This window comes from Leptonotus elevatus, chromosome 5, assembly GCF_054856555.1.
Source record: "Leptonotus elevatus isolate MCC_2025b chromosome 5, RoL_Lele_1.0, whole genome shotgun sequence".
Lineage (NCBI taxonomy): Eukaryota > Metazoa > Chordata > Actinopteri > Syngnathiformes > Syngnathidae > Leptonotus > Leptonotus elevatus.
Genome location: NC_141243.1, coordinates 11,344,780 through 11,370,454, shown reverse-complemented (window position 1 = coordinate 11,370,454; position 25,675 = coordinate 11,344,780). Strand labels below are relative to the sequence as shown.

At 40.7% G+C, this 25,675-nt stretch overlaps 2 protein-coding genes across 7 annotated transcripts in view; one reads left to right on the top strand and one right to left on the bottom strand.

Moving 5' to 3' along the window:
• ercc6l2 (excision repair cross-complementation group 6-like 2) overlaps nt 1-25,675 on the top strand; it is a 37,261-nt gene that overhangs the window by 11,009 nt on the left and 577 nt on the right. The window contains exons 16-21 of one of the 5 annotated variants that reach the window (XR_015094815.1): nt 321-413; nt 1,738-2,491; nt 2,565-2,719; nt 4,293-4,453; nt 10,430-10,497; nt 16,638-16,693. Coding sequence is in view for 4 of the 5 variants with exons in the window: in XM_086075630.1 (XP_085931756.1) it covers nt 321-413; nt 1,738-2,491; nt 2,565-2,719; nt 4,293-4,453; nt 6,473-7,376 (2,067 nt within the window). In the remaining variant the exon portion in view is untranslated. Of the gene's footprint in view, nt 1-320; nt 414-1,737; nt 2,492-2,564; nt 2,720-4,292; nt 4,454-6,472; nt 7,736-10,429; nt 10,498-14,218; nt 14,484-16,637; nt 17,055-25,675 lie in introns of those variants that run through there. The other 4 variants (XM_086075632.1, XM_086075633.1, XM_086075631.1 and 1 more) reach the window with 4 other exon arrangements.
• hsd17b3 (hydroxysteroid (17-beta) dehydrogenase 3) lies at nt 15,953-24,597 on the bottom strand. 2 transcript variants are annotated; one of them, XM_086075635.1, is made up of 11 exons: nt 24,193-24,590; nt 22,166-22,212; nt 21,118-21,193; nt 20,938-21,045; nt 20,744-20,811; nt 20,479-20,523; nt 20,062-20,096; nt 19,312-19,393; nt 19,169-19,234; nt 18,823-18,972; nt 15,953-17,813 (listed from the first exon to the last, which is right to left on the bottom strand). In XM_086075635.1, the coding sequence occupies exons 1-11, from the start codon at nt 24,344-24,346 to the stop codon at nt 17,688-17,690; spliced, it is 957 nt and encodes a 318-aa protein (XP_085931761.1). In that variant the 5' UTR covers nt 24,347-24,590; the 3' UTR covers nt 15,953-17,687. The 2 variants fall into 2 exon arrangements, with proteins under 2 accessions (XP_085931761.1, XP_085931760.1); XM_086075634.1 differs by having other exon boundaries at nt 20,744-21,045; nt 24,193-24,597.

Below are 25,675 nucleotides of genomic sequence, written 5' to 3'. Positions count from 1 at the left end.
TGAATAAAAGAAAATATATGCTGTATATATGACTTCAATGAAAAATATATAGTTCTTTTGTTGAAAATACACACGACTTATCTTGAAAATGAAAACTTATAATATACAATTTTAGTCTTGAAAATATGACTTCTGTCTGGAAAATATAGGAAAAAATATATGCCTTTTTTTCTAGAAAGTATGTAACTTTTTACCTCACAATTTTCTTTCATATACTTCGTATTCCGGAGCACTTTAAAAATATCATCTGCTGTTCCCTTAATAGTGACTCCTTTTCCAATAAAAATGGTGACAAGTGCGTGTATCTCTCCTCATTCTAGCGCGAAGGACAAGTGGAGTCGGGCGTCATGACAACCAGCACACACACAAACATGGAGGCGGTGGAGGAAGAGGACAAGACGCACAGCATAAGCGTGAGTCGCTCAGCTTTTCTCAGAGACCCAGAACATAGAGCATGTATCTTTCCCATCCCTCGCTCACACATCTACTCTCCCCAGTGGCCCGCTCAAACCTCCCATTCCCATGCTAAAAACGGGGATACCTCATATGGGGGCCTTCCTGTGTGTCTGTCAAGCGGCTGGTTCTTTTGTAAAAGGATAACAAACTACTACCGCAACTACAGTATTACAACGGTTGAATGAGGGCGGAGCAATAATTGAAACTAATATGTCCATTTAACGTATTTGATTGAAAAATATTGACATAATATTACCCAATCCTGCAAAAAGTGTGTGTCCACTGCCGTTAGGGTTAAAAAGGGGGTGGATTTTTTTTTAAAATTAATTTCTGGAAAGTTTCTGTTAAGCATAAATATTAACAGTTTGTTTGGTCCCAAGCAGACATCCCCACAAAAAACAAAAACAACAAAAACAATTAGATTACATTTAAAAAGCATGGCATTAAGTTAAATAAATAATAAAAAATAGTTTATTGAGCAATCAATTCTTTAATTAAAGAAGAAAAAAGTTGAATGTTGAATTCAATATTACTCATCTCTCAAACGAGCCAAAAAACAAAAATGTACCCCATCCAAATATACCGGTATGTATTTAATAATAATAATAATTATTATTATATAGTAAATGTAGCAACTGCCACCACAGACCATTTTGTTTACAAAAGAACAAGAGTTTTAAAAGTCGTTCACATTCACACCTATGGGCAAATAAGTGTCTTTAATTTATCTGAAATGCATATTTTTTGGAATATGGGCCACAATACATAGACCAAGCGAGCACCAGAAGAACATGCAAGCTCCAGAACTTCAGAACTGCGACACAACCTTGATACCCTCCATCCTATCTTGCTGTCCTGTGACCAATTCCTTTATTTCAAAATGTCTCCTGTCATCTGTACAGTAGTTAGGTTTGATCCTTACGTCTATTAGATTTATGGAAAGAATCTGAACCATACACACGCTGAAGCTTTTAGCCTTGACGGTTCCACATGAATTCACGCAAGATCTCCCGATATGGACAGATCTATCTGGTGAATACTAAAAAAATGGATCGTGGTTGGTGGTCCAAATGAAGTCCAAATGTTTATAGCTTCTGGACATGTCAGTTCCTCATATTACATCATAATGGGAGCCTGTGTCGCATTGTGGTTTATTATGATTTGCTATTACGAACATCTGTTTTGTATCCCACCAGGAATGTTCTCATAGGCCGTTTTTTTTTTCCCATAGCTTCCGACCCTTTTCTATGCCAACGTACTCCTATGTTTTTGTCATTACAGGAAGCTGGAGATGCATCCAAGGAGAGCATGGCTGCATCTAAGATCCCCAGAGGGCTGCTGGACTTCAGTAGCGGGAGTGACGATGATGCCGAGGAGGAGGAGCGGGGATGCCCCAGTGGAGCGAATGGCACACGAAGAATGGATTCCTCCGACAGGCCTGGTCAAACCAGTTTGCTGCAGCACGGTTTCGCCTCACTGCTCCAAAGGCTTCAAGCAATGCCGGAGTCAGGTGAAGGGGACAGTAGTTCAGGTAGTGAGGGGACTTCCGCCTCCAAGAGCGTCAATATTGGGACTAATGTCTACCCCAAACTTGGTAGAAACATGGTCATGAACGGGAACACAAAACCAAGGCAGAAATCATGTAGGACCAATATAGAGGAGAATGACAGCGATAGAAGTTCCAAAAATCCGGTGCTTCCCAAATCGCACCGCTTTGAGAATTATTCCGATGAGTCGGACGATTTGGACTATGAGACCCTGAATTCCAAACAAACAGTAGTACGCCAAGTACAAAGAAGAAGAGGACACAGCGGAAAGAGAAACACGGCCAGAGGAGCCATGTTCACCGAAGACATCGAGACCTTCACAACTTCAGAGGACGAGAACACCACAAGTTTAGATAAAGCAAAAGCTGGGCTCCCAAAAGATGATCAGGGATCTGGAACAAGCACGGGTAGACGTGAAGGTACTTCATTCACTTGTGTGAAAAATCAAACATCTCCAGCATCCAAAGGAACAATTGACACAGTCTTAGGTAAGACTCCATTTGGGGCCAAAAGTGGTAAAGCATCGCATTTGACTAAAATTGCCTGTGTTCCTGATCTAAGGTGGGATGCGGGAGGTGGCGTACACCCACTCCAACCAGCGTGTGGTAGGCGGGAGCAAAGCCGAGGATCTGATCAGTAGAGCCGCAATGAAGGATGTGTTTGAGCGCAAGATGTACTCTCAACTCCCTGCAAATGAACTCCTCGCCCCCTATGAGGTACGCAGCACACATAAAGCTCTGATTCTAAAGTGGTTCTAGGTGAAAATCTGTTATGTAGAGAGACCTCAGTTTTACCCCTTCATATAATTTAAACACATTCAAACTTACTAAAAACGTTTTACACACATTGTGCATATATTTGAACGGACAAAACGATTGCAAGCAGAAAACATACAGTTGTCTGTTTGTAGATAGGAGGAGAAATGTGGGACGATTATTATAATGTTCATACTACCCCGCTAAACCAAATCGCAGCTTCTTACATTTTGACCATTCTTGGCAAGATGCAAACTTGCAATTGGAGCATACTTTCTTCTTGAATTACATTTCATGAATCCGCAAAAATGTAAATAAAGACATGATCACATATTGACCAACAGCCAACGTCATGTGCTTTCCAAGCTGAGGGAAACTAAAGCATAAATAAAAGTATCTCATTTTCTGCGATTGGCTGGCGACCAGTCCAAGGTGTACTGCACTCCGCCATCTAGCAGAATGTCAGCTAAGACGGGCTGCTCCAGTCCACCCGCAACCTAACTGAGCCAAGCACTATAGAAAATGGAAATACCTTGTACCTTGAGATACAATTGCCTTGACTTTGGTTGGATCTTAAAAATTTTTTTGGGGGTAACAGTCATGGCTTGGCTGATTTTACTTGTCTTGGAAAATAAGCAAAAAAGATTGAGCTTGCAAAGTGATGAGTGTGATTTGGAACCCCACCACTGGATGGCGTTAGCAAGTGTCACAACACCTGTCCGTTATCAATTCACATTGGTTTCCTTGCAGTGGAAGGACAGTTTAAATGGGAAGTCAACAGCAAAAAAATATTTACAAGATCAGATTTGATATGCAGCCCCACTAGTCTAAACAGAGTATTTGGATTTATATTGAGTTTGAGGAATATGAAAAAAGCTGCAAAATGCACCTGTTTTTAACTCATTTGCTCCCAAAAACATATAAATACGTTGTATTTTAAATGTTACCATGCTCCCAGAGATGTATTTATACGTTTTTTATGCTAAAGCATACAGAAGGCTTTGATGCAGCCTCTGAACTGAAGAGAATGGTTGAAGCAATGGTAGTTGTTACAAAAACGGCCAGCAGGTGGCAGCAGAGTATGAGATCAACCAGGGCCATGTTGCAAAAAGCTGTTTGCCCCACTGTTTAAAACAGAGTTGTGCTTAATGATGAAACTTAGCTATATTCTAATGCTAATTGCTGCAAAACAGAAAAGGATAGAAATATACTTTTTTGTGATGAAAGAAGAGACTCTAATCTTTCTTTTGGTAGTTTCCATGTTTTTATAGCAATAGAACACAATATTCTGTGGACCTTTCAAAATCTAGTAAAACAGCCGGGAGCGAAGGGGGTTGCTTCAGTGAAAATGGCCAGCTAAAAATGACATCACACTGCTCAGGGCTCAAATAACGACCAATCACGGCAGTCAACAGCAAAGCGTTTTTTGTGGGTGTTTTTTATTGTTTCTCTTCATATTGCAGATTTGCAATCCACTGTGATAACCTTTTTTACAAATGGTTGCTTCTTTGTTTTTTTAAATACTGTATTCCAGCAGAGTTTGCCCGAAAGCCAACCCGACTGCCAACCTCGCCTCGCTCCGGACATCCCGCAGCAACTTCATGATTTTCCTCCTGTCACTTTCACTAAGCGCATCGTGCAGCACACCAGATGTAACACCTTCATCTTGGGGCAGACCCCCCGCTCCATACGCAGGTACTAAGAAACATAGGAAGGAATCCTGAGGAGAATATCTGGGAGGTGGGGAAAAAACAGTGTGTACCCTCCCAGGCAATTGGCGCATTTTTAGGGAGGGTGAATTCCTGGCAGTGTTGGGAAGTGGGCCAAAACTCACCGCGGATTGAATGTCTAGCGCCCCCATCTGGGCCTTGGGAAATGGCGTGCATAACACACAGAGACCACCTCTGAGCTCGCCTCACCACCATTTTCCCAGCATCCTGCCAAACATTACACACTTGTGTTCAGACCCGACGGTGCAGGAAAAAAAAAAGAAAAAAAGATGGCCCCCAGGGACTTAACGACGGATATGCACATACTTCCTAAGAAACACTTAATGTAGACGTCCAAAATACACTCATAAATGCGCACACACACACACACATTCACAGGCACCTTCTTTGGCTGTGATATCATTCCCCAGGTGGAAGAAGCTATCTCTGCCCTGAGGGACACCAGGGTGTAAAAACACATACCAGCCATATTGATTCTCCGTTCCGTTTAATTATTCAAGTCCGCACAGGGGTTTTACTGGCATCATTTTTTTTATTTATTGTTTTTCCAGCAGTGAAAGCCACAAGTTCTATTAACTAACACCACCCGTTACTGCCACACTTTGAAGTGTTTCTGTTCCTGAGTCCGGATAGACCACACTTTTAATAACAAGTGCCTTGGAGCGCCGGAGGAGAAAAAAAAAGAGAAAGAAAGCGCTTGACTATGTGGAGAAGTATTCATCTTGGGTCGTGCTTGATGTGCCCACAGAATATCTGATTAATAGCATTGGACTTGTGGCTTTAAAAAAAAAGACACAATAAGTAGCATGTGGCGCTCTCCAAATACAATTTAAGTGCCAAAGATGAAGACAATGCATTCTGTGACGCTGGACGACCTAAAAACAAAAATGTCCCATTGATATCAATTATATTTGGAATAAATCATCCAGAGCTCATCTGTCACGGTTATAAAACCAATATTCACAATAACAGGGAGTGTTTCCAGGAAGGTCCATCCATTTTCTGTAAAGCGCTTGTCCTCGTTCGGGTTATGGGAGAGCTGGAAGCTTGCTCAGCGCACTTTAGGCGAGAGGCGGGGTACGCAGTGGGACAGGTTGTCAGTCAAACCGGGCACATATAGAAAAACAAGCATTCACATGCTCACATGCACACTGATAGTTTAGAGCAGGGATGTCCAAACTATGGCCCAGGGGCCGTTTGTGCCCTGCTGTCCAATTTGACCATGCCTGAGAATTCCCATTGTTCATCCACTTTCTATCTTAGTACAGATTGCCCTTGATTTGGTTCTGAATATGGAGACGTGGAAGCTCTCTGCTCCATTGCTTGTACTCTAAAATATGACTACCGGTACAAAGATGTCAGGAAAAGCCTACGAGAACATCCGTGCGCTAAAATATTACAAAAATGTTTAAGCCATGGCTTCTACCCGTCAGCCCTTCTTTCGGATGTCACTGTTGCAAAATGATGTGATCGATGAAACCTGTAATAATGTGTCCGAAGGGGAATTTTTTTTATAAAAATGTCAGGAAAAGCCTACCAGAGCATCTGTGCTCTAAGATATGGTCACAAAAATGTTAGGAAAAAGCCCACTAGAACATCTCAACTTTATTTGGGGTTCATCGGTGGCACTTGAAATGGTAGCAGGTTTATACTGATCCCATTTTTCATTTTGAACATATCCACATCCTGTTACAAGAGGGTGTCCAGATCACAATTGTGCAACCACAATGTTTCATCTAAAATATTTATTTTCTTTTTTATTATATTTATTTATTCAATTTTTTATTATGAATGTTTCTAAAAGGTGGAAAAATGAAGTGGACACAGGGCTCACGTGGCATTTGGATGTCATACATCTGGCATACTTTTCCAAAAATGTTACCACATTGTGCAATCTTTACGACACAGAATCAAGGTCCCACTGCAGTGTTGCGTTGACTCGTTTGCTACATTAGAACTGTGTCAAGTGTGTGTTTGTGTGTAGGCAGCAGCTGCAGGAGATGGCGTCCAAGTTGAATTTCCCTTCGGCCCAACAGTTCGCCGCCGACGTTCTGAGAAGCGACTCGTCTCAGAGGCTGGAGTGGCTCCGTCGCTATTACGACACACTCGGCCACCCTGAACTCGCCAATTTTGTCACCAGCAACTTCCTGCCAGTTTACGGAGCCCAGAACCCATCTCCCAAAAACTCCGGTATCAGAAGGCAGAAATCCAACCAGAAGTGCCCTGAACCTGAGAAGAAGAAACGGAAATCACAGAAGAATGCGCGGGAGTCTCCACGTGATGTTCCAAGTGTGGATCCTGAGGAGCAGGAGCAGGAGGAGGCGGTCAGCGGTGCGAGAGGTCATAGCAGGACAAAGGAGGATAGTGTGTCTAGACCTGTTGGTGGTCTTGGTGGGTGTCAGGCCAGCAGTAGCAGTCGTTGTCCAGACCCTCAAGAGGTGGCGGATACTCCCCTCATTGTGCAGCAAAATTTGACTACAAATGTTGAAGAACAATCCCAGGAGGCCCCCCCTCAAGAACGGACCAACATTCTCACAGAACTTTTGGGCGACACCTCCATCCTCGATGACTTGCTAAAACCCAAATCCAAGGGTTCCCCCCAAAGAGCATCCACCTCAGGCCTATCTTCTCCCCCTTCATCCAGAAGCAGCAAAAACTCAGGTGCACGGGACTGTCCTCCGACACAACGGAAAACACCAAAAGGAGGCTGCAAAGACTTCTGGGACATTCTGAACGAGGGCAACGAAGAGAGCATCAACAGACTTACAGACCTGGACGAGGTGCAGAGGGTTTGCGTCAAAACCAATTTGGCAGCTCGAGCTCAATCTGTGGAGAAGGAGAGCAAAAGTCTCTGGAAGACCAATGAGAAGTTCTTATGGAAGAAATAATGCTGGTCAACAAAAAGCATCCATGTCCAATCGCTTCTTTTTATCCCCAAAAAACAACAACGGTGCTTGGCCTTGTATTTAGTGCCTGGGCCTCGGCAGACTTGCAAAACGTTACAGATGTTTTTTTACTTGTCAAACTTGGCTGTTACCAGTTTTGCTCAGACCAACCAATCAGCGGATGGAAAAATGCTTTTGTTGTACATGATTTGAGTTGATTCTCTTTACTTAAGGTCAATATTTATTGTACTTTCTCATTTTAAAATGCTTTTATATTTAGATTTTTGCTACCAATGAAATGAAAATAGACAAATACTTGTTGATGGTTTTTACTGGAATAAAGCCACATCCCTTTTGATTTTGCCACTCCAGTCATTTTGTCTGATTTGTCTCATTTTGCCCATCACAACCAAAACAATCTGATGTTTTCGATGTAAATGCAGACAAACTTGTTGCTGTCTAGCGAAACGTGCTACACTATCTTTGCTTTTTTTTTTTTTTATTCCAAAGAAAAAAATAATCAAGCCTTGAGATAAGAAAAAAACCAAATGGACATTTCATTGGTTAGTAATAGTGTATAAAAAGTAGTTACTGATCATAAAAAGGCCCGATACCGGCTAATCGGCTTGCTGTAGCGAGTACCGATACCTTTAAATGCATCTGTTATCAGTACTCTCCCATTCCAAATAAAAAGTGAATGCAGCAAGTTTTGCGTGCAGGTTCTACTTCTCATTATCCACATCCAATGTAATTCACCAACTCTAGAAGCTTTAAAAAAAAAAAAAATTATAGTAGAGGATTATAGAAAGCGATCACTGGTGTGCACATATTAGCAATGTTACCCTTTTGCACCAGATTGTGATGTGAAGTGGATGATTTGGAAGGGCCTTCCAGCTGTGAGTATTAGCCATTACAGTAACCAGATATTCGGACCGCTGGCCCGCCCCTTCCTAGAATTGTGGGTGGCCAAGCAGTGATAACATTTGAAGAGAAAAAAACAGACTATGAAGTTCCACTCATACCCCACTTCTACCATGAAGGGGACATATTATGGACATTTTATTTTTTAAGTGCTTGTAAACAAATCGTAGGGACATTGGAATGCCCCTCCCAGCCATCAAGTGTAAAAGCAAGCAAGTTCATATTTTGCTAGCTTTGTATTTCAGAAAACACGTTTGTGACCGAGCCGATCAAGTACTGTGTGAAACATTATCATGCAGAAACACCCACAACCTCCACAGTTGTGATGCAAAGTCAAAGGTAAGCAAAGCTGGAGAGAGTTTTGTTGATTACACAATTAGCATTAGCTTCTGCTAAGCGGCACTTGATTGCTGGATTGTTTATTGAAGTGATTCCTCCATAAATTAAAATGCTTTTACTGTGTTTATGGGATCACACCTTTTCCTCCCGCCATACTTTGTCATCAAGAGCCGCAACCCTGCTGTCACAGAGACACTTACCAGCAAGATAGAGGTCACTCATGTACGCTTAGAAAAGAATAGAACTTTATCAACAATGACATACTTATACACAACAAATAATAAAATAAGCCCTAATGCCAATATAAAGTCCATTTAAAAGTGGTCATGCGTAAGTGCATTAAGGAGGTTTTATGTATTCAACTGCTTGTGGATAGAAACTATGCAGTGGTCTATTTGTGCGTGCGCCCAGTGTCCTGCATCTTCTTCCAGAAGGGAGGGTGGTAAACAGTTTGTGGCCAGGGTGTATGGGGTTACTGGCGAGATCCAGGCCACTCACACTGCTATGGAAACACTTACTGGCACGGTCAGATCCACTCCTACAAACATGTGTTCCAGCAAGATCCAGCCCATTATTATGCATACACTTACCGGCGAGATCAATCCCACTCCTTAGACACACATTTGCCAGTAACATCCAACCCACTGTTAGGCATACACTTGCTGGTGAGATCAAGTACACTTTTATGTTTGCCGGCAAGATCCAGCTTACTGCTACAGATATGTACATTTACTGGCTGGATGGAGCCCGCTCTTAGACACGTTTGCCGGCAACATCCAGCCCACTAGTACGCATACACTTACTGGCGAGATCAAGTACACTTTTTACATTTGCCGGCAACATCCGGCCTGCTGTTACAAATATGTACACTTACTGGCAAGATCCAGGCTACCTTTAAACACACACTTGAGGCAAAATCCAGCACGCTGTTACGCATACACTTGCTGGCTAGGTGGAGCCCACTCTTACATATACATGTGTCTGACAGATCCAGCCCGCCGTACACTTGCCAGCGAGAAGATGATGCTGTAGATTGCGTGCCAGTGCAACACTAACTTATTATGGCTCTAATGTCAGTCACATTTAGGCTAAATTTCATTCAAGTACGCTCAGCTCAAACTCATGAGTTGTGTTTAATGTCTTTTAGCTGTTGCGCTGATGCCTTTTAGTGGTTTGGCTGTCACGAGAAAGCGCTGATAGCTATCAGTAAACAAGAGCGGCGGTGCATGCCTCAGCAGGACGCGGCCGCCCGGAATATCTTTGTGTGCATGGGTGGTACGATCGCTGCTGTCTTCACTGTCACACCTGTTTACGCGGCAGCCAGAAGAGAAGAAAAGGCTCCTTTCACGCTTTACAAGCCCTCCGCCTTTCTCCTCTTCTATTCCACCCACAAATCCCTTTTTGTTTTAGATTCCGATCGTTTATTTGGCAGCGAGTTGAAGTGCGATAGCTGGGAATTGGACAATGGAACAGTTCACCCACACTAGGCAGCATGGTGTGCTAGTGGTTAGCTCGTCTGGCTTGCAGTTCTGAGGTTTGGTGTTCCAATCAAAACACATTGCGTATTTAAATGAAGCACATAGCCTCAGATACATTGATGCTAACATGCAATGGGAAACTCCAGAAGCACTCAGGCTAACAATTAGCATGTGGCGGTAACAACACAGGCCATTTTGACTTGTGACGTAAGTTCGCAATTGTCAATAGTTACTGCCGTCGCTGCCAGCCGGCCACCTTGAGTGATATGGGAAATTGTCTCCAGCTTGTAATAACTGTTTTAATTGTATTCCTTGCAGAGGGATCCCCGCAGCTGTGAGGCTTCATTTTCCCTCCTCAGTTCCTCCATTAGTGTGACAAGGGAAAGGTGAGACATCTGTTTACATTTCCTGCCAAAAATAAGCTGCGTGTCGGCAAGCGTGTTACAAAGTGGCAATGCGGCCTTGCGGGGTTTATTTTCACAAGTCAAGACAGTGACACCTAGTTTGATTTGATTTGTTTAAAAAAAAAGATGTGAATGACCGACCGGTGGCCTTCATTGACCAGAAGGGGCTCAAGTTTCCACATCTAGACTCCTCAATACGCTGCATACATAACAAAGTGATGAAACACATCCTGAGTGCATTCTGTCAGAAATGGGAGGTTTAGCAGGAGTCAAGAAGTGTCCCTCAAGGTGCAATCTGCACTTATTTGCCGTTTAAAGTAGCACTAAGGAACTTTCTCAACCTTAATAAAGTATTTTCATAACTCTTCTGATGAAACATCGACTTAGAACTAGTTGAATGGTACCTTTGCTATGGACTTAGGGGGTCTGTATTATTTTTACTGGCACTAAGCTACTTTGAGGAGGATGGTAGGAACACTGCCATGCAAAAAACTACAAATGTGCTGACTGCTTTAAAGCATACGTCACGTCCCCCTTTCCCCATTTTTTTACAAAGACAGAAGTCAGTTTGAATGCTTGCTGGCGTGAGCTCAAAAACGACACAATGCGCTTGTCATCATGGGAAATGTGGTCTTCCTTCAGGCGTAACATTACCGCTTTTGTCCATATGGTGCCGCCATAACCAATGTAAATTCAAAGTTCCTTATTGTTGCTTTAAGGGCCAATTACTGGACTCCGAGGTAGCTGTTTCTAGTTTTTCCAGTTTTTTATGTAAGTCAAGGCTACAAAATACCACCCCTGTGACGAGGTGTTGTACCCTTACAGCAGAGGTGGGGAACTCAGGGCCCCTGGTTGGAAAGTGGTTTGCTAACACTGCTCTTAAGGTGCAATCGTGTCATTAATGCATTTAAAGGATAAAATAATATTGATTGTAACTGAGACGCATGACATAGGAGTTTACAACAGGTTTTTGTTGTTGTTTTTGTAGTGGAGATCTCGAAACTATACAATCGAGCTACAGCTCCACGACTAACTGATTCAGTAATGAAGCGATTTTTACACAAGCAATGAGGAGATCCCAAATCCTCCGTCTAGTTGTTCACCCTTTTTATGGCTGCTGTGATCCATTGGCTACGCATTGATTAATTTTTTAGTAGCCTGGAAAATGTTTGATCCTTTTTTTGCCTCTTCTCGTAGTGGCAGCTGGTCCACAACAGCTGTCAATCATTGTAAAAGTGTGCCGTTTGTCGTTTACTTAAAGTGGCAGACGCGTTTTCTATGCTGCCAAAATGGCATTTAGGGACGCGTGACATCAACGTCCGGATCTCTATTGTTATGTTTGGGGATACTAGATCAACCCATTTCAAGTCGTATCAATACAGTTTATGAAGTGCTGTATAATGTTTTACAAAACAACAAATGGTCCATTATCATTAAAACTTAAGAAAATGTCAAATTAACCCATAGATGATTGCTGTGTACATGACATATTTGCGTGTCTAAAGCAATAAAAACGCATAATTTGGATGATGTCAACACTTCTGGTTCATGATTGGATCCTAACTAACCAATCACAATCGTAAGTTGATTTGCATGATGTTCATGTTAAAAATGTTACATATAAGCCTGGTAAGTTTACAAACACGTTGCAGGCATACTATCCTGGCGTCCATGAAATAACACCCAAAAATATTGTCCATGTTGTTCTTAAGTGGGAAAAGAGTCAAAATCAGTAAAAAAATTATCATAATAATAGCCCAGCAGAAAAAATGTGGGTCTGATGGGAGGGGTTAAGTTCACTTGTAAAGGTTTTAGGTTTATGTTGAATTTTCACCCGAAAATTGACTATCTGTAACTTTTTGTGAGTAGCATATGATGTTGTCCTCTGTGACCCAGCAGGGAGGAGAGAGCAGGACGGAGGGAGGTCCGTTCAGAAGAAAATGGTGTGTTTTCTCACGGGGGTAAATATTGAGGGAGCAGAAATAAACGTATGAAAGAAAGGCTGGATTTTTTTGCTAAACTGCCGTCCTCTGTGTTGCGCTGCCAAGGGCCCGTGCGTCACTTGATCCATTGTTTAGCGTACGGAGGTCTCGCTAAGCAAGCGGCGGCCTCCGCGCTCCAGCTGCAGCCCCTGCACTGTTTATGTTTGCAAGGCCCTTCGCCTTGAAGTGGGCCTACACAAGCAAAGCTGAGCCATATGTGAGTGGCGGCCTGATGGAGAACTTTCGCTTTAGCCTCCTTTCTTTTTTTAGCAGCCCACCTCTTTTGCCTCCTCTTCTCATCACCAGCTCCTCATCCTTTTCTCGCCACCATCTTGTTTCGACAGTCTAGAAGATGGAGGGCTGGAATTATCTTAATGTGACCGCAGATTGCTTCAATTTCTCCTTCTCCTTGCACTAACACTCATTACCTTTTCAAGTAGTTACAGTGGAACCTCTGAGGCTGAAATCTCTCTAAAGTGGTCCGATTTGGAATATTCCAGAGAAAACATACAGAGGGAACCCCCAGTAAGTCGTTGGCTACCATTTGTAGAGCTTAACTACTTCTTCTACGGTGCCATGTAAGCAGAGCACTAGCTAGCAACAGCCACTAGCCGGTAGCCAGCAGGCTTGACAGCAAACGTCAGCGCGATGGAAGGTTCCAGTAACAGGCTGCTTGTTGGGTTGACACCAGCGAAAAAAGGGTTGTAAACTTTTCAAGGTGATGCCGAGAAAGTGGCACGCTGTTGGCAAAGATGGAAGTTAGCAGCTAAGCAACTGTTAACAGCTAGCGGCTCAACGTAAGGTACAGTAAGTGGCCAGCTATATGTAGCCTATATAGTGTAGACTATATTGCATTTTGAAAAATGAGAAAGTAGAAATTGGGACTTTTTTTTTTTGTTATATGTTCGGATACGTCTGGTGCCACTCAAATTATTTGTAAGGCTTGGTTGCCTAAAACGGCGCAGTCCCGCTGCAAAATTACGCAAGTTTCATCACTGCCCCTAACTTCTTTTACACCTTTTAAATGTCTACGTTTTATCATATGTAGTGTAGTACCAGTGATAACAGCCGCAAAAATATATTGTATAATTGAGTGTAACTACTGTATGTAGTGATGTGGTGGGAATCGGGGATCGTGTCCAAAAATTGTTAAGTCGAGATCAGAGGAAATTGGAAGTGAAGGTGAGCTGTGTTGTCATCTGCATTGCACTCATCGTTACACAGTGATTATACATTTCTTGTAAGAAAGTTACTTTTACTCAGTTACATTGAGCTACATTCGCCTCGCTGATTTTATTATTGCTTGTACAGTCTATTTTGGTTAGTCAGGGAGACTTGTGTCACATGACTGTTTCACCAATCCAACATACCTACAAGAGATGTTAAATCAAACTCAACTCGACCAATCAAGTAAAAGATAGGCAGTCACATGACAGCACACAATCACCGTATGGCCTCACGCACATTTTCAAGGTTCCTTAAGGAAACCAAAACATGGCAGAAATACACTGTACAATATGTATGCAAAGCACTGAAGATGCAAGTCGGCAGAATTCACTTTTTTTATTCCGTAATAAAAAAAAAATTGTAACTAAACGGATGCCAGATATTTCCTTTTTTTTTTTTTAAGGAGCTCAGTATTGTTCATTCGGTAGTCATCATTATTGCTCTTTTTTTTGTTTTTTTGTATGTGCGTGCGTGCGACTGTGTGTATTCGTTAGTTCACCAAAAACCTATTTAAAAAATCCCATACCGTTCACCAAAACCGAACACCGCCGTCAGGAGACCCGAGGAAGGACCAAAGAAAACAAAGGAAAGTGAAATCCAGCACCGACCAGACACCACCTACCGAGCCACCAACCAGAGTTCCTCACCAACCCCAGAAACATCTAAATTCCAACAAATCAGGGATGCCAGCATTTCTGATGGATGTGGGTGTGGCCACCACAAAATTTAATACACTGTATAATAGTTATTTATAATTTTATACTGTAATTGACTAAATCTAATAATCTATAAACAAATCAAAAATACTTTTGTGACAGCTGAGTTAGTAGAAAAATGTCAATAATAATCGCGGCAACGAGAACGCCTTCCACTCTTTGCTCATGCCTTGAAAATGGCTGACCTCGTCTCCTGGGTGGGCCGATGCTGCTGCTGCTGCTGCTGTGCGCTTGTGTTGGATCATCTTTGGACCGTTGTGTTTACTGAGACAACAAGCAAGGCGTGTCCAGGGAGGGGTGAGGCGTCACACAGGCAGCATCCTCAAAGACACCCCTCCCTCCTCCCCATTCTCCGTCTCTCCCTCCCTTCTCCCGCCATCAACACACCCAACACGCGCACGCCATCACTCATGTGGAGATTGTCCTCCAACATGACCACCCACAGGCTTTGTGACATGAAAACAACTTTCCCTTGACTCCCAGTAGTTTGTTAGCCAGCCCCCAACCATTTTTTGTACCACCAGGGGTCAACGGGAGGTTCTGTCGTGCACAATTCAGAATTGTTCAAGAATATTTACGGTAACAATAGTGTTTGTGAAATGATGTGTGATCATGCAAGAGTTCAGGGTTTCTGCTGTAGCTCGGTGGTGGAACAGAATCTTTTGTGTGTGGTGGCGTGCTCTGTGTTGAGATGATCAGAGCAGACCACACACGATACGAGCAAAACTGTTAAATTCCTGATTTTCTATCTTTTATGTGTGGGGTCTGTCACAAAACAAACCAAAAAAAAGATTTGAAAAATCCTTGTGTTTGCACCAGGCAATCACTGAGTGTCAGTTACTCAAGATAAATAAACGCTTCCCTCAAATAGACGACTCCTGTCAGGAAGAGGGGGGGGGGGGGGGGGGGGGTGATGGTTTAAATGTAGTTCTCAGTTCATTGGCTAGAATTTCCTCAGCTTTAGTGAGCCAAAGCACATATTTTACTTTAGAAAAATCTCACATCACTCTACCTAAGAAAAAAATTACTAAATTTATACTGAAATAACGATGGGCCATGGTTGATAGTTCTGACTGCATAGTTAGGTGAAAAAAGATTTAGTCACTCCGGCAGCACACATGATCGTTAAATTGAATGCTATACTTCCACGATGTTTTGCGTGTCCATTCTTATTAGGAATGTTCAATAGCACTCAACTCTCTGGTAGCCATCAATACGATAACAAAGTCCTATTGGGTGTGATGAGAGAGGAGCCGTTTTTTTTTTTAAATAGTAAATTACAAGGTGGCACAAAATGGAAGCATCGCTAAATTGCACAGTGCCACAGGTGAGGAAAATCCGTTTTTTTGAGAGGGATAAACAAATTTTGATTTCAGCTACACGAATACACACACCTGGAAATTCCCGCATAAGTGTTGCGTTAAACTAAAGTATAGGTAATAACTCTTCCCAACTAACTCGTTTTATGGATTTTATTTCCTCAATCAACATACCTGCACAATCTACGCAAGATCACATTATTTGGGACATTTTCCATTCCCAAAAAAACTTTATTGAGCCAAGGCACGCTGGAGTAGAAAAATCTCACGGAAAACAAACAAACATGTTTTCTCGTAAAGTATACATACAATAGTGAAATGTTTGAAATAAAATGTGGGCCTGTTTGTTGAACACAAAGCTGCAGCACATTAATTGTACCTTATGCCATCTTGTCTCCATCAATTGTTCTGGCAGTCACTGTATGTCACTAGCATAGATGGATGGAAAACAAACACACGCACACACACACAAACAAATTGAACCAATAATGTGAAATATCCCGTGAAGTTGTTGGTCTACAACACTGTACATGTAGAATAAAAATTGTTCAGCAGAACTACTTGTCCTAATAATAATCCACTTTGAATATAAACAGCAATGATAGTAATGGTTGCTTTTGCATGCAAGTGATTAAAGATGTACAGTATATGGTTATATATTAAACTAATACATCACAGCAAAATAAGACCACATATATAATAAACAGTGTAAAATGAAATACCTCTTTGACAATATCAATACTAGAGTATCATGAGTCACATTTTTGCTTTTATTAGTGCTAACCAATTCAACACCATCCTAAATTAGCATGAATCCATGACACTGTTTTTTTTGTCTTCACTAATCAAAAGCAAATCTAAAATTCTTCTTCTGACAGGTTTCAGGCATCCCGTAGAAAGACCAAGAACAAGTCCCTGTCCTGAGATACAACAGGTATCATCAAAAGCCTTGCCTTTTTGCATCCTCTAGTGGCCTTATTAGATATTGCACTACATGTTACAAATTCAATATAATCAAACATCAACACCAAGCCGTAACTATTTGACCATGGGATATAACAACTGTAAGCAAACAACACATAACCTACTGTGGTATTTTGCTCTTTCACTTTACTTAATTCCTTCTCCAACGCCCAATGCATGCGCTTCCTATATTCCAACTTAATTTAACAAAATGTGGGACCTCGAAACCATGTATGATGTCATACATGCAAATGAAACGACAGTTCAATTAACATGTAATGGATTACAGTAATCCACATAGATTTGTGGTTCTCTACTCACGAATCCACCTGATTATGCCCCCCCCTTCTTCTCAGTACAACTGTGAAAAAGTCAACTTTAGTTTTTGTGCCCTGTCTGAAGCAAATTCACATTCGCAAATGCATGCATTATTTGCGGGTTTTATGGTGTAGGTAGGTGTAGGTCTAAGTATTGCTTTGGCACCATCTGGTGGCATCTATAGGGACTAACAAGTCAGTTTCTTCTGGATTGTCACTATTTAACGGTTAATTTTACACAATTAATTTGACAAATTATCATAAATAGCATGTAGCTGAAAGCTTAGTGTCCAATGACGTCAGGGAAACTTATAATGTTAAATTGTTAATTAAAACATTGTCAGTGTAACTACTTATTGTATAGAATTGGCTAATTTACTTTACATGATTTTCAGCTCTTAGGCCCAGATAAAAAATAAAGATAGCAGGGGTGTGTAAGGAAGGGCATCCTGCGTGAAACCTGTGCCAAACACACAATGTGAGTGACGCCTCCTGATGGGACAATCATGGAAGCTGTAACAACTTTACATAGTAATTTGTAGTAAGGAAACTTTTTATTTTATTTTATATTTGTTTTTAAAAATTAACGAACATTAGTGAGCTCTGTCTGTCTGATGGAACACGAACAACACTTATTGCACTCCTCCTTTAAGCTTCCATTATTACAGAGCTGGATTTCTTTTCTGCTTGTTTTCTCTCCACGTACTCCTTTAGACCTTGTAGCATAAACTCTGCGTGGAGAATCTTGGATGGGATAGCAAGTAGTAACCAGCCCTGTGTGTGCACATCCACAACAGACAAAATTATTTTCATGAACAGTGCATCCAGAAAGTATTCACAGCGCTTCACTTTTTTCACAATTTCCTATACAGCCTTATTCCGGAATGGAACGTTTCAACATCAACTAATTACCCTAAGCTAAGCACACAGACGAGATGTTAAAAGGATAAACTTGTAAATGGCTTGAGTTAAATTGAACATCTCTAGAGAGAAAATGGCTGCATACCGAAACTCCATCCAACCTGATGGAGCTCGAAAGATACGGCAAAAAGGTATGAGCCAAAGACTTGCCAAGCTTGTGGCATCATACAATAGTAAAAAAAAAAATACTTGTATTAAGCAAAGAAAAGGCAGTAAATGCTTACTTTACATACATGTGTTTTCTTAGTTTTTCCTATTCATGCTATTAGATTGCTAGCATTATAGCGAGCTAGCTAGATAGCGAGCTAACTACCTAGCTTCGCTAGCCAAATCATGTCGGCGACAACTGAATAATGTGAATCTTGCTGCTGTGAAAACTTGTCACAGCAGCAAGACTCACATACTATACACACTCATTAATACTTTAGGGGAAAAAAAACACTAATACCACTCGCAGCTTTGAGGAATAATAATTAAAAAAATATTTGTTAAATTATTCTAAACCAGAAAAAAATGGAAGATTAAGTTTCATGTTGTCATAAGGTAAGTAATCAATATTGTTTAATTATAGGCTACTAAAAAAATGTGTACAGTGTATAAAACAGATATGCATCATATGTATGCATAGCAGTTTATTATTATATAGTCACATTTGAACAATGAGTGCAAATTGTGAGGTATAAAATAGGAATAGCATAATCCTCCCTAATGCGTGCACGTAATATAATGTCAAGGAACTCGTAGTGGAGAAAATCAATAGAGAACAGTATCATCTGGGAATTAGGCTGTAAGATACCAAAATATAGACAAAGTGAAGCACTCTGAATTGTACTTAAGCGTTGTATAACAGAGTCTTCCTTACCAGGAACATGTGACAGATGGTGCCGTATGTTTTGTCCCCAGCTCTGATATATTGCAGCGAGCTCTTCACAAAGTCTTGTGGGGACAGCATGGTCATGTTAGTTGGCTGATAGCCCACCATGCGAGTGGAGACCCCGAAGGGTGAAACTGCCTGAGAAAGCAAGAAGAGGTCAAAGAGAATCCGTGCCCTTCTATTTTGTCATTTTGTGTCGTTATAGAAGTGGGGGATCTTTTTTGAAAGTCATGCTAAATCTGCAATCATTTGACAAATAATCGAAAACAAGCAAGCGTATCAGATATTATGAACATTTGTTTGTTTGAATGTAAACATAAGATGATTTTGGCACCTGTATGATAATGCCTTTATCTTTGTATTCTGCTTGAAGACCTTGAGAAAATCTCTCCACAAATATCTGCATGAGCGATACACACAGGTTAATTAGAGTAGAAATCAAACAGAAGATGAACAACCAACGTTCTATATACTCACTTTAGATGCAGCGTACAGCGAATACATAGGAAATGGAATGGAAGCAATTCCGGATGCAATGTTTACAATCACCCCCTTTCTCCTGCATAACACACACAAAATCTCAGGAAACGCCCCCAATTTATGCAGTTATTAGCCACGTCATTAGATACCCCTGCACTGTACAAATGACATCATTGCACCACTGTCGTATCTAAATGCGGTAACCAAAACGGCTCTGTGTGACTCAGTACAGTTCTAAATCACATCCCCATGGAGCCTTTAGCCAAATTTGATTTTAGGGCCTGCTAGTTCAGCCAATAGTATTGATTATTGATCACTCACACACCTATTATAAATAATTGCAGGAGTGTTACACTTGACGGTGTTCCAAGTTTTTATGCCAAGGGCCGCATACAGAAAAAGGAAAGGATGCCAAGGCCACTTTGACTTTCTTTGACTTTAATCAAGCAATTATGCAGTAATTTGACAAAGTGTTTTGAAACTGATTTCTTTTAAATGTGATAAGGCCAATAAGTTAAGGATTTTCCCAAAATGTGTCTGTGGCTCGCAGACCTAAATCCCACTAGACTAGAGCAGGATCGTTTTTGTGATGTTTGCTTATCTCGGTCTTAAAACAAACTAAATAAAAATTCTAAATTAACCTTATCGCAACGATGAACTTTACTTTTCTTTATCGTTGTCATCTACTAGTAGGCATTATAGTTGTATGATTTGTTACATCAAATAAAAGAAACCTGGAAAGGAAACCTGTTTTCCATGCCTGGAAGGATTATTTTGCACATCTGTTCCAAAAAAGGGAGAGGGAAAGATATTTTAGGACAATGCAAAGTATTTTGATTGTAAATTATATGAAAAAGGCAGACAGAAAGTGAAACCACTGTGATGCTACTTGATATCCAAGTTATTGTCATTTCAAATGCATTTTCCCCACAGAAAACAATATAAAGTGAATTAATTGATTCCATTATTAAAATGCTATTAATTAGGTCAAGTTTAACTTTCATACAAGTACAAATACAACTTGACCACTCTCCAGTATTAAATAAAACTAAAATAAAGTAAAAACAGTAATTTTTGGACTCGGATTTCAAGGCACATTTTTCCTTAAGATTGTGTGTAATTTCTAATTGCAGCACTTTTGGGACAGCCAATGCACGTTCTTACCTTCACCATTGTTCTCACATTGCAATTTATTACCCTCACGATTGTCTGAAAGGGAAGATAAGGTGTATCGTAATCACGTAATCTTTGAAAAGAAAATACTGTATGTCATGAATGAGAGGCAACACTTGAGTGAGATAATCACGTTGAAACTAGCTTTCAAGGTTCCCTAACAGAAAAGTAGTAAATGCAGTCACACAAACCACTGCGCCTTACACAAAACTTTCAAAAATGTCTCATCACATAAATAAACTTGTAAACCACAAACCTGGTCCAGATCTTCATCTTCAAGGAATCTTTGAGGGAGCACACTGGGCACCATGCCGACATTGTTAACTGGCACACAATAGCAAAAACATCCTGCTTTGGTGGATTGCATTTGATAACGATTTGCAGCCATTGTGCATGTGTAAGCAAATAATGATGATAATGATGATTTTGCACGAAGACTGGAAGTATTACCTAATACACCAATGTCCAAGTACTTGAGCTCCTCCTCAAGGTCAGTGAAGATGTTGTCCTTGGTGAAGTCTGCTACGACCACTTTAACCATCCGACCTGTCGTTTCGCCTGCACGTGAACACACGGTATCATATAACAATGCTAGCTAGTACTAAGTAAAGAAAATGATGTAATGCTTACTTATTTCTTTGGCCACCTTGTCCAAAGTCACTTTGGTTCTGCTCATGATAACCACGTTCAGTCCTTGTTCAGCCAGCTAATGATGGTACAAAAATAGGGCTTTGGTAAGATATGGAGTAAATTTGACTCTATTTAGAGTGGGACCAAATAGATTCATATTAGATAGATAGTTTTAGTGGGCTAATATTTACACTTGGAAGAGTAAAATAAAGGATGGGAAAAAAATACAATAAAAGTCACTCAAGGGTTGAGGAACAAACTCACGACCTGCTTGGGAGACAGCCACACTACCACCTGAGCTATGCCCCTCCTACTGTTTGCAATATAGTAACACACAGCAGGAGCTGCGTGGCTCAGAGAGTAGATTGGCTGTCTTTCAAGCTGAAGGTCGTGAGTTCATTCCTCAAACATTGAGTGACTTTTTTTCCTCAATTCTTTATTTTATTCTCTTCCAAGTGTGAATATTACTCTAAAACCAAGTCTAGTCTATTTGGTCCCACTCTAAATAGGGTCAAATTTACTGTGTACAGTACTACTTTCCTGTCAAAACAGGGGTTTGGTGCCATCTTTTAGCATCTTGGTTGTTTGTTGAATTTGTGAAAAGTGAAACACTTTAGGCATTATCATATATTTGTTAATATGTACCTGATTTTTTTTAAATGTTACAATATTATGAGAATAAAGAAGTACATTATCAAGATTAAGTGAAATATTTGCCTTGGCTCAATAAAGATTGAGCTTTTCGAAGGTAGAATTATGAAGGAAATAAAGTTACATTTTTCTTGCCAGGTGTTTATATATTTTTTAAATGCTTAATGTGTTAAAAGGTAGTTTCTGTTTTCAGTTACATGATGTCGTGATGCAAGGTATGTTTTTCTTCCAATATATCAATGATTTGCTTATTTGCTGTGATTTAAATGTTACCATTGATGCTTTATACATTACTCAGAATCCCACCCTGGGTGCAATAGTTTTCCCCCCCTCAGAGAATACATCTTCATTGTGCACGTGGGAGTTTTTCATAGTTAAAGTTAAAATAAGGACTTACCACAAAGGCATATTGTCTTCCTATGCCCTCCGAAGCACCGGTGACCACTGAAACAGCAACACTTTCCATTAGTTGACTCATCATTTCCTCTGTTCTAACTGCAAGGGTTGTGTCCTACCAGGATGTATTATTATTAATCAGCATGATGTCAGAAAGGAAGACTTGTGTTTACTGATTCATCATGTTTGAGTTACGCGCTGTCCTGACAGCATGTTCCTCTGATAAAGAACATGCTGAGAACAAACATGAGCTACAGTACTTGTGTCCAACTTGTCGCTACTCTCATCTGCTTAGGCCCTGAATACCCAGATAACACTTTAACTTCCAGCAAGCAGAGAGAGAGAGAGAGAGAGAGAGAGAGAGAGAGAGAGTGGAATAGAGCTTTTGGGGGCTTTTAATCAAATGAGACATACTGTAACTTTTAGAATAAAAGTGTGGGCCCGTAGCTATGTTAGTATTGAAGTAATTTTGATGAGCACGAATGTAGTCCTGTTTTCTTAATTTAAAAACAGTAACAGCTACCATTCCTAAAACTTCAAAACATGGAGAACGGTGATTCTAAAGTGGGGCTCCCTCTGGCGGTGCGCGAAATTATCATTGAATAGTGTCACACTGTCAACACTGTACTATAAATTGTGTATTTTCCGATTTTCTGGGAGGCCCTGAAGGCAACCAACTGAGTGTGGTTTGTGATTGACGGTGGGAGACAAAAGGAAAGGACAGAGTAGCAGACTGGGGCTCATATGCACAAAAGCAGAATGGTGTTTTTTTTTTTTAAATGCCAGAATTCTGACAGTCCATAAATCTCCATGAAAATATATTTGCTGAGTGTGTCCCACATGGCACATTTTGTGGCCCACATATATTTAGTTTATAAATACGTTTTGTGATGTATTCATAGCTTAACTATTGTTTTCAAATTGATAGGAGGTTAGGATGTACTTCAATTTAAAGTTGAAGTACCATTTCATCGTCACGCCAACCTAAGTAGGGCAAAATCATAGCCATCATATGACAAAACTTTTTGAAAACAGTAATGTTAGCTCAGCATCATTCAAAAACCTACATGGTATCCATGACAACGGCTGTCTTAATTGAGGGAGACCCACCGGGCATTTGTCTCGGTCTACACGTATTGAGTTCCCAGACATGTTTTGTTTATCGCATTACTGTTTTTTGATTGGATATCTATGACATTTCCGCACTGATTATCATGACTCACAGTGTTATGAGACATCATAGTGTGAATAGGAGATGAATCCAAAACCCAATCATTATACACCACATGCAATCAAAATATGTAACTGTTATAACTGAGTTCTGTCTAAAGATTAGTTCATGACCACGCTCTGATTGTTTCTGAACGTTATCATGACTCAGTTTCATGAGACCTTGTACTTTGCTATGTTAGTTAGCAATGCTCACCTGCCTTTATCGAACGTTGACCTGTTGAGTTCAGTGAGGCTGCTACAGAAGAAATTAATCTTTTTTTGTTGGCTGGTGTCCTCAATTTGTGTTTGAGGCATCTCAGAATAACCATCTATCTATCCATTTTATGAGAAACTTTCAATATTGACAAGATTGATGTAGGATAAGCTTGTCCTCTGCTTTGGGCATGACCAAAGTGAACAAGAATATTCGAGACAGGAGAATCCATTTTCCACGTGATTACTGTTTAAGATAACCCCAAATCTGTTACGAGGAAATGAGGTCAACTTTAAAGAGACCTGCTGGGCGAGTTTCAGATAGAAAGTGAGAGCTCTCCCGTCCAGACTTTGATCATTAGTGGAAATTTGTTTAACAACCCTGACATTGCCAAACAGCTCAGATGGAAAAACGGTTCTGGAATCACAAAAAAAAAGTAATTCAGGTATGTATTAGATCTTCAGGATTGCCAGAACCAAATCCTTTTTTTGGGGCACAACCTAGTTACAACCATAGTTTGATTACTTTTGGTGCGTAGCTTACAGTGACAACTTTGGCAACACACACACACAAACACACTCATACACATGCAGCAGGCTTACCTGCCCACTCCCCCATGGACAAAAAGAACGACTTTGGCAGCGGAAACCACCTTTTGGGATAAAGCATCCTAGTAAAAAGGAGCAGCTTCACTCCATAGTAGATGACAACCGCAGCACCCAGAGCAGTGAAAAACCATTCCATTCCGCTCGCCATGCTTGTCCGGCACCTGAGGCACACTCTGCTGTTCCCACCACTGCTGCTTCAGCTGTGTATGTGCTCCAGTCAGGATGCCAATGAGTGATCCGACCAAAATAAATATACACAGAGACACTCCCTTCTAAGGAACAACACACGTACTCTCTGCCCCTGCTGTCCAACAACTACTGAACATGTCGATTCTGTCGGCGGCAGCCATTAGCTCCAAGGCACGTGACTAACGTTGCAACGAGTCTTATAGCAGAGGCACAACTTGAAAAACCGCATTTGTCATAAAGCGTTTCGTGTGACAAAGACATCACGTACAAAGGTTGTTTGGTCACACTCCATTTACAGTGGATGAAAAACATCGACATACCCCAATCCAAATGGCTTGTTTTGTGACAGGATATAAGTTACGGGGTATCCTCTTAAATTTATGATGGTTAATCAATGAGTGAACTGTGACCGGTTTTGCTCAAATTTGGTGACGTGCCAGGCTGTAACGATTTACGTTTCTGCATGCAAAGATTTAACTTCATAGTAACAATGGGATAGATGGACAAAGATGCCACTCTGTGTGTAATACTGTCTATAAATACACTACTAGCACTATTAAGGCTACACAGTAAATTCTGTAGAGTAAATTTGACTCTATTTAGAGTAAAACTTGACTCTATTTAGAGTAAAATTTGACTCTATTTAGAGTAAAATTTGACCCTATTTAGAGTGGGACTAAATAGACTCAGTTTTAGAGTAGGCTAATATTTACACACGGAAGAGAGTAAAATAAAGAATTGAGGGGAAAAAAGTCCCTCAAGGGTTGAGGAATGAACTCACGACATTCAGCTTGGGAGACTGCCACGCTACCACCTGAGCTATGACCCTCCTACTGTTTGCCTATCTCCAAGAGGAGATTATGTTTTTGGTTTCTTGGAGTTAAGACGATTCTAACTGACATGAGCGACATACTAACACACAGCAGGAGCTGCGTGGCTCAGGTCTCCCCTGCTAAAGGTCGTGAGTTTGTTTCTCAACCCTTGAGTGTCTTTTATTGAATTTTTGCCAATTCTTTGTTTTTACTCTCTTTCAAGTGTAAATACTATTCTAAAACTGAATCTATTTGGTTCCACTCTAAATAGAGTCAAATTTACTTTACAGAATTTTGAAATACTATAATTAAAATACTCCCCCAAAATATATCTGTTTTTAGATAAGCAGGACAAATTTTAGACACTTATTGAGGAATAAAATTGAGTCCTTTATCTCTGGTGTCTCAAACCAGACACTCGTTGAAGGTGTGACATGCGTAGTCGTTCCTCGTACAATATACACATACTGGGTTCT

Coding starts and splice junctions, on each gene's coding strand:
- hsd17b3 (XM_086075634.1), bottom strand. CDS start 24,346: ATGGCGAGCGGAATGGAATGGTTTTTCACTGCTCTGGGTGCTGCGGTT. Junction 20,524..20,743: donor AAGATGAAGATCTGGACCAG/GTTTGTGGTTTA, acceptor CTTCCCTTTCAG/ACAATCGTGAGGGTAATAAA. Junction 19,235..19,311: donor CGCTGTACGCTGCATCTAAA/GTGAGTATATAG, acceptor TCGCTCATGCAG/ATATTTGTGGAGAGATTTTC.